At 36.9% G+C, this 13,942-nt stretch overlaps 2 protein-coding genes and 1 long non-coding RNA gene across 3 annotated transcripts; 2 read left to right on the top strand and 1 right to left on the bottom strand.

Moving 5' to 3' along the window:
- Nucleotides 1-4,087: 4,087 nt before the first annotated feature.
- LOC149949873 (uncharacterized) lies at nt 4,088-5,354 on the top strand. Its single transcript, XM_090169328.1, has 2 exons — nt 4,088-4,424; nt 4,494-5,354. Exons 1-2 carry the CDS (start codon nt 4,406-4,408, stop codon nt 5,198-5,200), a joined length of 726 nt encoding a protein of 241 aa, XP_090025454.1. The 5' UTR covers nt 4,088-4,405; the 3' UTR covers nt 5,201-5,354.
- Nucleotides 5,355-5,717: 363 nt separating this feature from the next.
- LOC149949872 (uncharacterized) lies at nt 5,718-6,987 on the bottom strand. Its single transcript, XM_090169327.1, has 2 exons — nt 6,650-6,987; nt 5,718-6,580 (listed from the first exon to the last, which is right to left on the bottom strand). The coding sequence occupies exons 1-2, from the start codon at nt 6,666-6,668 to the stop codon at nt 5,874-5,876; spliced, it is 726 nt and encodes a 241-aa protein (XP_090025453.1). The 5' UTR covers nt 6,669-6,987; the 3' UTR covers nt 5,718-5,873.
- Nucleotides 6,988-9,119: 2,132 nt separating this feature from the next.
- On the top strand, nt 9,120-10,572 carry LOC149949871 (uncharacterized). The gene is made up of 3 exons (XR_016479975.1): nt 9,120-9,195; nt 9,265-9,843; nt 10,029-10,572. It is a non-coding gene; the product is annotated as an uncharacterized LOC149949871 (long non-coding RNA).
- The last annotated feature ends 3,370 nt before the right edge of the window (nt 10,573-13,942 follow it).

The following is a 13,942-nucleotide window of genomic DNA, read 5'->3' as shown; positions in this document are numbered from 1 at the left end:
AAGGAGCTTTTACATGTATTTTAGGGTGTCCCACGGGTAACTTGCAATACTTGTTACACCACGGATAGAGTGAACAAATATCAATGTATTTAATTTCCTCCCCCTCTTTACACTTGTGATGTAATTTCAAGGCTGACGTACGTCCTCCGAAAAAGGCTTCGCGGGGGCGGATTGGTTCTTTAATTTTTAATTTTAAATTTTCGGTAGAAAGATATGCGTTGATGGCGGGGTTAGTACTCCTTTCAGCTTTGAAGGTACATCCCCATTTTTCATGGACAGTGTATCCCAATTGTTTCAAGCGGTTAGTGGTAGCAATGGTTGACGCGTATCGCGAATTATGGGTCTGAGTGTGGTCGCCGTATAACGCTAAGTTTCTATTGATAGGAAAACACTTTTTACACCCGTGAAAATAACATCCGTGATATTGAAACACTTCGTTATCGAGAAGTCCGTCCACGTTAATGTTAAGAATTCTAGGTTCAAATCCATTAAAAGTAGACTGAATTTCCTTCCCTCGTAAGTGAGACATCCATTCAAGCCATTCGATCGCTACAAAACTCTGGTTGCAGTTCATACGATAGCCGAAAGGGGGCACTACACCAATCGTATCGGACTGTAAAAAGTGTTTCCTAAAGATAAAACTGCATACTCCAGCAATCGTTATCGCAGTTAAGAACGGGTCTATTTCGAATTTTTCCATGAAAATAGAACGATATGATAAACAGCCTTGCAAAAGAATGTTTACGTCCTGGCGACAGTACCGGATTAAATCTCTTTTATAATCAAAATAATTAAAGTTGGGGTCCGAATTACCGCAAGCTTCGGACCGGGAATCGTTATACCACTGGATAAATTCATCGTAGGCCTTACCGCTTAAACGATTAGGGTCGTACGCGTCCATCGGAGGCATGTCATTATGTAGTACGTAATTGGTTTCGGTCGAACGGGCTGGATCAAATTCATGGTCTACGGTATTAAACAGTAAATGCGGAAAATGTCCCTTATTTAAATTATTATCTAAACCAAATGTGGAAACGAATTGAGAAAGGGCAAAGGGCATAAAATTTAAGGAATCTAAGAATTTTAATTTTTTATACTGTACATACATGAATTTGGTCCCGTCTGTCAAGACTTTAGGGGTCCACTTTAAATCGATCATTTTACGTACTATAAATTGCGCGTCGTAACCTTTAGCATTATGGGCAATACATATTATCTTATCAGCCACTCTGTTAAGCGTACGAAGATACTCTAGAAAGTCGCCGACGGGGTCTTTTGAGAGAAATATTTTCTCCCGAGGACCACTACCGCATTTAGCGCATGCGTACTGACTATCTTTTTCTTCGAAACAGAATTTACACGCTTTTTGCGAAACGCATAAAATTGGTTCGTGAATCAAAGCATTGGCGTCAGTACGATTTGTTTGTTTACATTCCAAGTCATAAAAAACAAAGACTTCCGTTTTTGGAGTACTTCTCTTGGTCAGTGGTGATTGTTCATTGTCGGAGTCGTGGACCCGTTTATTATTGCTATTTATTCGAGAACGAGTAGTTTTATCGGCAGAATCTTTACGGACGGTCTTTAAAGGTTGCATGTAACATAGATGACCTGCGGGGTTAAACTCACTACACGAAAGACAATAGGTCTCTCCACAAACGTGTACTGCCTTACGCTTAAACATACTGATAAATTTTCCGCAAAGATTACAAACGTAAATTTTATTACATAAGGGCTCAGGTCCTGATAAATGGTAATCGTAACAATTTTTATTAGGGAAAACTCTTAAACATGTTTGGCAAGTTATTTTATCTACATCCTTCCTGCAATCTTGTTTTCTACAACAAGCGTGACAGAAAAGAATGCATTTATGCTCACTGAGATTATTAAAACCTACTAAACATTTTTCACAAAAGTAATTAAACGCGAAAAGGGGTTTGGGGTTAGTAATTACGTTGAAATGTCTGTCAATATTTAGAAGATAAAGACGTTTGCGGAGAGGCCCTTCTAGTTCCCTCTCTTCTTCGATGTCGCCGAAAATAACTAAGGGTACGGGATCGTGTAATCGAAAAACGATAATACTGTATTCAGGCAAGATTTCTTGGAAGCGAGTTAAAGCGTCCGGACCAGCGCATTCTTCGTCTGTTAATGCAGAATATACCAAAAGGTTCCTAGCTTCGCGGGTCTGTAATTGCGTTTCAATATTTTTTCCTCTACACTGTCTTATAGTAGTATATTTTCTTTTAAGTTCTACATCATTTTTATTATCCATGTATTCTCTATGAGCTATGGCTACTACAAGAGCGCGTGCTAAACAAATTTTATCAGGGTTATTTATCGTTATGGTGCATTTTTTATAAAAAGAAAACTCTTTTTCAAGGGAAATTCCTAACCCAACTGATCTAGTTCCTCCTTGCGGTAATCTGACTCGATTAAACGTAACCGTAACTATTCCTTCAAAAAAACTACCATCGTTCTCGGATCTATAGCTTTTTTCTTCGATATACATCATCAACCATTGCAAGTCTAATTGGTCCCGACGCCTGAAACTGACGTGAATTTGAAAGCCGTGGTTAGTGACGTTCACGAATGAAACCGAAACCATATCTGAAGGCAAACAGTCCTCCAATAGGGTTTCCATCAATATATAAATACCGTTTTCTATATTATCTTCTAGTCTGACATTTAAAGTTCGTCCCGTTAGTCCGAAATTTGGGAAATTTTGGATATTATTATTTAATATTTTAATAGAACCTGGTAAATTAGGAAAGGATGGAGGCGTTATTGGAACGTTAACCAGCCCACCTCCAACTTGAGGAGGAGACGAAGTGGGGGCAGCCAAATTTGCGTTCTCGGAGTTCGCGTTTTTCTCAGCAGTCTGAGACGGTGGAGGTGAATACTGCGGAGCTCGTGAGGGGCCAGCGACCACTATAGGGTCATTATTTCGCTGAGGGGAAATATTATGATGTGGCCTGCTACTACTAGCCGTACGAGCAGCTAACAACGCTTTAGCTTCCTCGAACATTTCGGCTGCTCTTGCTGCTGCGGCTGCAAGTTCCTCCGCGTCCCGTCGGGCGACTTGTACGTTCTCAGCTAAACGCTGAATGCTGTCCGTACTGGGGGGCGACGTAATAAAATTATCTTCCAAAGATAAAGAGTGGCACGTGTCATCTGATTCTAGAAAGGGTGAGGGAGTATCCATAGGCGTATACGAGGGCGAATAACGTACTTCGTCAGGTGTGATAGAACTAGGTCTTAAAAGGGGTGAAGGTAAATTAACGATAGGGGGCGAACAAATTTGATGGGTTAGTTGATATTCTCTAAGATAATCTCGTACCATTGTCATTTCTTTTAAACGTTCCAATTGCGAATCAGTTACTGTAGTTAAGGAAAGGGTAGGATCTTGGGTATCAGTTAAATCTATTATTTCCATTTCTGGAGAATCGGGTAAAGTTACTATGGGTACTTCCGGGAGCTCGTTATCAGTTATATCAATCAATTCTGGGGAGTCGATTATAATCATTTCCGGGGTATCAACTAAATTAATTTCTGGGTATTGTACACCTTTCATTTTTATGCCAATTTACTTAAACCTTATTCAAAAAATTACTATAAAAAAAATCAAAATAAACTTACGTAGAGAGAGAGGGCGCGCTTCAAAAAAAAATCCTGGTACTAGACGCACAAAGAACAACAATAGAGTGACGTTCCCCCGGTTCAGGCACCCCCTTATATAGGGCCTAGGGGAAGATAGTAAGCTTATCTCTTATTCCCAAAGAACTTGTTCAGTTCTCGAGAATATATTAGGGTTATGCTAAAATTTATACTTATTTACGCAAAATATTCCATTTAACTTCATTTCCGATATGGACACTGAAGTACAAACATCAGCCATAATCACCGTCCTGAATCAACCTTCTAAAATTATAGCCGTAGTGATTATTTTAATTACAATTTTCTTATTTGAGTTCATTTTGTGGTATTTTGAAAACGTTTCTACCGTAAAATTGTAACTTTTTTCACTGTAGTTCACAAAATGGTATTAAAAGTATACTAATTTTATGTTAATTTCTATTAATTGTATTGTTTTCTAGGATATGATTGCATCACAAGCTCTCGAGAGGAAACTACAATGGGTTTTTTTCTTCTTCCAAGTGGATTAATATGTGACGTCAATGGGAATAATTAGAGGCAGTTTCGAGCACGGGACGGTTTAATTTCGAGGGTCTAGAACTGTTATCTCAGAGAGAGAGAGCCGATAGAATTTGAGGGTTATTTGAAGTTTAGATCACGTGATGAATTAATCTCAACAAGATAGGAACTGATTAATCTCCCATGCGTCATTTCTCTCTGAGACGCTGAACTGAAAAGAAGTGCATCCGCTTTGCTCTCGTCATCTACCGTAAACATGGAAAAACGATCTATTGGTAAGCATTATTTTATTAATACTATTACTATTTCAATAGACAAAGGCTTAACATTTTCATTTACTATAGCCGAGACGCATACCGTATCCAAACGCAGGGGCAAAGAAAGACGTATCAACATAAAAATCACGTTAGGAGGATCAGTCTACATTTCTTTTGGTTTCGACGGATCAAAATTACAAGTTCTCTTCTTCAAAAAATCGAACGAAAATATTCTGTTCCTGACCTCCGAAGCTTTCACCAATCTACTCTCTCTTTGGGGAGATCTTTTCACCGCTACGCAAACCGGAGCATCCTCTCTAACCCACAACATCATCGACTATCACGACAACAACGTATCCGTCGTCGCCACGAGCAACAACATCAAATTGAACTCTGCCTACGGTCATGTTCTGGATCTGGGAGCTCGCGAAATCGGTGAGTTCCAAAAAAAAATTGATTTTATTCGGTTTCAAATAAATCTTTTAAACGAACATAAAAATGTTATCGAATGCATGTACTTAGCTATTGTTAAAAACCTTAAAAAAATTCACGAATTATTATATGGAAAACCTTTCGAGGGTTTATTTTTGTACCCAGATCAATTTAATTCGTACCATCAAGTAAAATCTTATTTTGGCTGTTTTAAAGCACCCTCGGAAGTACTACAAGATTTTACTAATTTACTCGTAGATAATCAATTAACCTGTAAACTTAGCTACTTTAATTTGTTTTCATTGTGTAATGCACAAGATAACCATCTAATGGAATATCTGATAGTACCTACTAACATGTAAACAAAGTTCTAAAATAAAAAATTAAATGTAAATAACTTGTTTTTATTGCCTAGAGATTAGAAATTAAGGGGTTCGAAAGCGATAAGCAAACGGGTAAAAATCTAATGCGATTTAAACGCGTTATTTATATTGTCGGTCTAATATTAGAACCTGTTTTACGCAATCATCCCCCCAACCCCCATTCACTGGATACTTTATCTCTCGTTCACCAGCTCCTTTCCCCCATTGCTTTCACCCCTTCTAATCACCAGTTGCTTTCCCCCAACCCCCATTCACTGGATACTTTATCTCTCGTTCACCAGCTCCTTTCCCCTATTGCTTTCACCCCTTCTAATCACCAGTTGCTTTCCCCCATCCCCATTCTCCAGAATTAGTTTTCCTCGTGCAGATATCTGGAGATTAGATTTTTACCCGTTTGCTTATCACTTCTGAACCCCTTAATTTCTAATCTCTAGGTAATAAAAACAAGAAATATACATTTCCAATTTTATTTTACTTTTAATTACATGATTGCGTAAAACAGGTTCTAATATTAGACCGACAATATAAATAACGCGTTTAAATCGCATTAGATTTTTACCCGTTTGCTTATCGCTTTCGAACCCCTTAATTTCTAATCTCTAGGCAATAAAAACAAGTTATTTACATTTAATTTTTTATTTTAGAACTTTGTTTACATGTTAGTAGGTACTATCAGATATTCCATTAGATGGTTATCTTGTGCATTACACAATGAAAACAAATTAAAGTAGCTAAGTTTACAGGTTAATTGATTATCTACGAGTAAATTAGTAAAATCTTGTAGTACTTCCGAGGGTGCTTTAAAACAGCCAAAATAAGATTTTACTTGATGGTACGAATTAAATTGATCTGGGTACAAAAATAAACCCTCGAAAGGTTTTCCATATAATAATTCGTGAATTTTTTTAAGGTTTTTAACAATAGCTAAGTACATGCATTCGATAACATTTTTATGTTCGTTTAAAAGATTTATTTGAAACCGAATAAAATCAATTTTTTTTTGGAACTCACCGATTTCGCGAGCTCCCAGATCCAGAACATGACCGTAGGCAGAGTTCAATTTGATGTTGTTGCTCGTGGCGACGACGGATACGTTGTTGTCGTGATAGTCGATGATGTTGTGGGTTAGAGAGGATGCTCCGGTTTGCGTAGCGGTGAAAAGATCTCCCCAAAGAGAGAGTAGATTGGTGAAAGCTTCGGAGGTCAGGAACAGAATATTTTCGTTCGATTTTTTGAAGAAGAGAACTTGTAATTTTGATCCGTCGAAACCAAAAGAAATGTAGACTGATCCTCCTAACGTGATTTTTATGTTGATACGTCTTTCTTTGCCCCTGCGTTTGGATACGGTATGCGTCTCGGCTATAGTAAATGAAAATGTTAAGCCTTTGTCTATTGAAATAGTAATAGTATTAATAAAATAATGCTTACCAATAGATCGTTTTTCCATGTTTACGGTAGATGACGAGAGCAAAGCGGATGCACTTCTTTTCAGTTCAGCGTCTCAGAGAGAAATGACGCATGGGAGATTAATCAGTTCCTATCTTGTTGAGATTAATTCATCACGTGATCTAAACTTCAAATAACCCTCAAATTCTATCGGCTCTCTCTCTCTGAGATAACAGTTCTAGACCCTCGAAATTAAACCGTCCCGTGCTCGAAACTGCCTCTAATTATTCCCATTGACGTCACATATTAATCCACTTGGAAGAAGAAAAAAACCCATTGTAGTTTCCTCTCGAGAGCTTGTGATGCAATCATATCCTAGAAAACAATACAATTAATAGAAATTAACATAAAATTAGTATACTTTTAATACCATTTTGTGAACTACAGTGAAAAAAGTTACAATTTTACGGTAGAAACGTTTTCAAAATACCACAAAATGAACTCAAATAAGAAAATTGTAATTAAAATAATCACTACGGCTATAATTTTAGAAGGTTGATTCAGGACGGTGATTATGGCTGATGTTTGTACTTCAGTGTCCATATCGGAAATGAAGTTAAATGGAATATTTTGCGTAAATAAGTATAAATTTTAGCATAACCCTAATATATTCTCGAGAACTGAACAAGTTCTTTGGGAATAAGAGATAAGCTTACTATCTTCCCCTAGGCCCTATATAAGGGGGTGCCTGAACCGGGGGAACGTCACTCTATTGTTGTTCTTTGTGCGTCTAGTACCAGGATTTTTTTTTGAAGCGCGCCCTCTCTCTCTACGTAAGTTTATTTTGATTTTTTTTATAGTAATTTTTTGAATAAGGTTTAAGTAAATTGGCATAAAAATGAAAGGTGTACAATACCCAGAAATTAATTTAGTTGATACCCCGGAAATGATTATAATCGACTCCCCAGAATTGATTGATATAACTGATAACGAGCTCCCGGAAGTACCCATAGTAACTTTACCCGATTCTCCAGAAATGGAAATAATAGATTTAACTGATACCCAAGATCCTACCCTTTCCTTAACTACAGTAACTGATTCGCAATTGGAACGTTTAAAAGAAATGACAATGGTACGAGATTATCTTAGAGAATATCAACTAACCCATCAAATTTGTTCGCCCCCTATCGTTAATTTACCTTCACCCCTTTTAAGACCTAGTTCTATCACACCTGACGAAGTACGTTATTCGCCCTCGTATACGCCTATGGATACTCCCTCACCCTTTCTAGAATCAGATGACACGTGCCACTCTTTATCTCTTGTCCGTACTGGGGGGCGACGTAATAAAATTATCTTCCAAAGATAAAGAGTGGCACGTGTCATCTGATTCTAGAAAGGGTGAGGGAGTATCCATAGGCGTATACGAGGGCGAATAACGTACTTCGTCAGGTGTGATAGAACTAGGTCTTAAAAGGGGTGAAGGTAAATTAACGATAGGGGGTGAACAAATTTGATGGGTTAGTTGATATTCTCTAAGATAATCTCGTACCATTGTCATTTCTTTTAAACGTTCCAATTGCGAATCAGTTACTGTAGTTAAGGAAAGGGTAGGATCTTGGGTATCAGTTAAATCTATTATTTCCATTTCTGGAGAATCGGGTAAAGTTACTATGGGTACTTCCGGGAGCTCGTTATCAGTTATATCAATCAATTCTGGGGAGTCGATTATAATCATTTCCGGGGTATCAACTAAATTAATTTCTGGGTATTGTACACCTTTCATTTTTATGCCAATTTACTTAAACCTTATTCAAAAAATTACTATAAAAAAAATCAAAATAAACTTACGTAGAGAGAGAGGGCGCGCTTCAAAAAAAAATCCTGGTACTAGACGCACAAAGAACAACAATAGAGTGACGTTCCCCCGGTTCAGGCACCCCCTTATATAGGGCCTAGGGGAAGATAGTAAGCTTATCTCTTATTCCCAAAGAACTTGTTCAGTTCTCGAGAATATATTAGGGTTATGCTAAAATTTATACTTATTTACGCAAAATATTCCATTTAACTTCATTTCCGATATGGACACTGAAGTACAAACATCAGCCATAATCACCGTCCTGAATCAACCTTCTAAAATTATAGCCGTAGTGATTATTTTAATTACAATTTTCTTATTTGAGTTCATTTTGTGGTATTTTGAAAACGTTTCTACCGTAAAATTGTAACTTTTTTCACTGTAGTTCACAAAATGGTATTAAAAGTATACTAATTTTATGTTAATTTCTATTAATTGTATTGTTTTCTAGGATATGATTGCATCACAAGCTCTCGAGAGGAAACTACAATGGGTTTTTTTCTTCTTCCAAGTGGATTAATATGTGACGTCAATGGGAATAATTAGAGGCAGTTTCGAGCACGGGACGGTTTAATTTCGAGGGTCTAGAACTGTTATCTCAGAGAGAGAGAGCCGATGGACAAAAAAATTAAAGATTTTAATTTTCTTCATGTAGAATTGAAGAGATTATAAATAGAATTTTATGGACGAGCCGAAATGACGATAGTATAAAATATGAGCTTAGATTAAGGTAATAAATTAAATTTCACGAATTATATATGCTGTACTAAAGTTAAAATTTTATGTATTGTTCTGTTAGGATTGAGGAGAGAGAAGATGTAGCAGGAAATCGGATGTTCCTACAATTTGTAGAACATCAGCTATACTGGGATGATAGGAGCTCCATACATAGTAGTATGGTTCTACTATCCATACCTATTAATATGGAATAAAAAAATTAACTTTTATCACGATTCTTTTATTTTCCTATCCAACAATAATCATTTCAGTATATATCAAACATTACAATAACAAGGATTATATGCAATTGCAATTGCTAAAATAGTGTATTCTACCGAGTTAATAGTCTCTAAGCGCAATGTATTTTCAGCTATTCTAATCTGCCTAATTTAACACGTGACGAATTTTTTATCGCTAACCGATGAGCAGTAACCTCTATTTTTGGTTACATTTTACATTCTCCCGTGACATCAATTGGTTTCAACCAATGAGAAATCAGGATTTACTTGAAGTTTCGAGTGTTATTTGATCTCTAGATATACGACTCAGCGTTCTTTTAGTTCCTGGACCTCATCGAGAAGAGACACGTAGATTTTCGCGCTCCGTTCCCGCCTTCTCGACTCTATTTACTGGCAAAGGCTTAAGGATTTCCGTAAAAGTAAGTGACTTTATTATTTTACTGTAGAGGGAAATTAGGCCTTGTTTAAATTGAAGTAAATAGACTTAGATTCTAGTCAAATAGTCTTAGAGTCTAACCAAAATAAATAGAAAAAACATTTATTGAAATTTAGGCTTAACCAATTAGGCTTAAGAATGTTGACAATAGCTTATAGAAACTATCAGTTTACAGTATGGACATCGAAGCGTATCGACTTGAAACTTTTCGTCACTGGAGAAACCCCCACGTTACTAAGGAACAACTAGCGAAGGCTGGATTCTACTATATTCAGCGGGGCGATGAAGTACGATGTTACAAGTGCCATGGCGTATTAGAAGGATGGGAATCAGGAGACGTACCAGAATGGGAACATGCTAGATTCTTTCCACACTGTCCGTCGAGGGATAATTCACCATCGGAAAAAAAGTACCTTTCGCAAGAATGGGAGATCCCGGCACCACCAAGGGCAGCGGCACTGGAGGATGACGATTTCATATCTATTCCGGTCAGACGTGGTGAGGTAGAACTTTTATTAAAATTATTTATACAATCCGCACTTGCAGAAGGTAGTTCGTTTCAGCCCATTAAATGAAATTGTACATATTCCTTACGAAGATCGAGTTAATTTTTTTTATATTGATAAAATGCGATTTAAACGCGTTATTTATAATGTCGGTCTAATATTAGAACCTGTTTTACGCAATCATGTAATTAAAAGTAAAATAAAATTGGAAATTAATTAAATTGAAAATAACTTGTTATTATTGCCTAGAGATTAGAAATTAAGGAGGTCTGAAGCGATAAGCAAACGGGGTAAAAATCTAATCTCCAGATATCTGCGCGAGGAAAACAAATTCTGGAGAATGGGGATGGGGGAAAGCAACTGGTGATTAGAAGGGGTGAAAGCAATGGGGGAAAGGAGCTGGTGAACGAGAGATAAAGTATCCAGTGAATGGGGGTTGGGGGGAAAGCAACCCGTGAACGGGAGAATCTGGTGAATAGAAATTCTGGTGATTAGAAATTCTGGTGATTGGAAATTCTGGTGATCAAGGGAGGAGAGGCGCGGGTGGGGGAGGAACGGGATAGGCGCGGGTGAACGGCGGGAGCCAAGCTCTTTGTGTCCTTCCGGTGATTGAGAATGAAATTCTCATTCACCAGAAGGACATCCCTTTTCTCTACCATTTCTTATGGAAAACTAGCTTTTATACCCGGCTTCGCCCGGGGTCTTAGTATTAATTAAATAGATCTGATTTGTACGTAATAGAGGTTAACGTAAAGGGGGGGGGGTTCACGAAGAGGTTTGTAAATGGTCACTTAAAGCGAATAGTCGGTAATCGAAACAATAGATTGTGGGAGAGCATTCCAGTCACTAACAACTGAGTGGGAAAAAAAATGTAACCAGCGAGTGGTTCTCGCCCGGGGTTTGACTAGTTTGAGAGAGTGACCCCTGGTTCGAGAACCGGAGTCAAGGGAAAAAAGTCCGAAAAGCCCAGAACCAGATTCTTATGAAAAAATTTGTGAAGTAAGCATAAATTGATTGTTGAGTTTATGTCAAAGCATGACTTGTTGAATATTTAGAGCCTTTGCTCGAGCGGGGGCGGAGTGGGCCGAGACTTTGTAAGCCAATTTAGTAAATTAGAACATAAACATAATTAGAACGAAAGCCCCTAATGTAACGAAATTCAATCATAAAGCAACCCAAATTAAAGTCAAGAGAACTAAAAACAAATCACCTAGGAGGTTCTATGCCCATATTTTTTCCAGCGTCACTTGCCGTGCCTTTTCAAACTCAAAAAATATTTCTGAACAACACTAATAACTTAAATCGTAAAGGAAAATTTATATCAGAGTTTTTTGGAGGACGATCCTGAAATTTTTTTGCAATATCTTTAATACTAACGTGATATTTTCTAATGTGATATTTTTTAGTTACGTACCTGAAATGATTTACACATCTCAACCAAAATATTCCAAATTAACAAACTAGTATACTTGAAATGTTCCTAATTGACAATTAACAATTAAATGCAATTTTTATTTTCATTACAAATGTGTTTTATGATTCGAATTTGACAATTCTTTATCGAAATTTAGGGTTACTGTTTCTGCCATTCGCTACCCGTTGCCTTCCAAATAAGGTGTTCCGTTAGTACTTTGCCCCTTTATTCAGTATAAACTCGACTACTTCCACTGTTGAAAAGGCTTAAAAAAACCAAATAATTTACACTATTTAATTTACAGTAAGATAATTTCACAAAATTACCCATTATCTTGAGACCATCAATTGTCTTTCTGCTAAGCAGCATGGAATCTCTTTCAGTTTTTGAGAATTTTCCAGGCCTGTTATAAACTTGACTTTCCCAATTCTCTGGGTAGGTCTTCGCTTTAGCAGTCACTTTTGAATTGTTCTTATACCTAAGTTTTCTTAAACTAGAGCGGTACTTAGTGCAGTGGTTACATCTTTTTTTTTAATTTTTATAACGCCGTCAGCCCGTCACAGTTGGCAAGCATTCACCCAGCGTGAGTACTTCTCAGTTTCAGTTGGTGACGGAAATTTAATGAAGAATATTCCTGGGGCTCCTGGTACAGTTGTAGTTCGAGCATTTTGTCTTGATGAGCAAGATCCGTAACAACAAATTTTTGGCGAATAACCCATTGCCTAAGATGATAATTATAAGCTAACCAATAGGATAAATAAAGAAATACATTTTTACTTACTACTTGAAGAAACCAAAGAAGAGTATCACAAGTTCACAACTAACGTCAGGTTTACCAAACTATCATATGGTAATTGGTAGCTGAAGATTTAAACATAAATTCATTGGAACGTATCATCAGGGCCGGATTAAGCCGACTTTCGCCCACTGGAACCCGAGGAGCGAAGGGGGGGGGGGTGCCAAACTTAGCATTTCGTTTATGTTCTGAGTGAAACCGCTTGGATACCAATTAAAGTAGCGTGTTTGACGCGTACCATTGGGGCGACCAGGGGGGACCCCCCCAATAATTATTTATAATAATTTCCCGCGCAAAGGATTAGGTTGGGTACCTTGAGTTGAATTGGGCACAATTGGAAACCTAAGGTGCTTTTTGGAGTTCGGGTTTCAAAATACCAAACACTTATATCTTAATCCAAACCCTACAAGGTTGATTTCAAAATGTCAGGAAATGATTTTTCGATGCGCTTTACGTTAACATAAATATTATTTCTATCACGGAAAATATTGCAATAAGCTCAGAGAAAATCCAATTCTAGTAGTCGAAGAATTCGGTAAAAAGGCAAAAGTAGAAAACCGTAGAATGTCTCTCATTATTTCCTAAAAATATTTCTTTGTATAATAAAGATAATATATTTTTGACAATAAAAATACATTGATATTTATTTTGTGTATAACACTTAGGAGCCCCTAATCTGACTGTTGTCTGTTGACTCACTGAAACTGTATTACTTTTTACCGATTTTAATGTCCAATAAGCGTAATTAACTTAACAATTACCTAATAAATATTGAATGCCTATTTAACACGCGATATATTTTAAATTACATTAAAAAGTTTAGGTTGAGCTCGGAATAAAATAAACCTTTTTAAATTATGATTTAAAGTTTACTAACATTTGCAAATCCAAATCCAAATAACCAACAATTACCGTCTATATTATAGCATTAACTGTTATAAAAAGTTTAATAAAAACAATCAAAATACAACAAGGGCTAACATTTACAGCGACGAGTAGGCGATTCCCAGATTACGTCACTAACAGCATATGTAACATAATTGCTCATAAGTATGCTACTAGCTCAATTTCTTCACTAACGGTTTGTTTCACAGATATTTCATCATCCGTACCCTACGTAATATTTGACGTCATATTTGATGTCATATTTGACGTCATCGAATCTCAAATGCCGATAATGCCGTGGCCCAATTAGCTCTACGTCTGGCCATTATTTTAGTAAGCAAACTGGTTTGAACAACCAAGGCTTAGGAGCTAAAATGAACTACAATATACTGTCAAGTTCTGTTAATGTAATTAATTTGCAAATTAATGAAGTTCTCGGAGACTCACGTTCTAAAATAAATTTGCATTGTCAAATAAAAGA

Source organism: Leiobunum rupestre, chromosome 3, assembly GCF_980474605.1.
Source record: "Leiobunum rupestre chromosome 3, qqLeiRupe1.1.hap1, whole genome shotgun sequence".
Lineage (NCBI taxonomy): Eukaryota > Metazoa > Arthropoda > Arachnida > Opiliones > Sclerosomatidae > Leiobunum > Leiobunum rupestre.
This window is presented reverse-complemented; position numbering and strand designations above follow the sequence as displayed.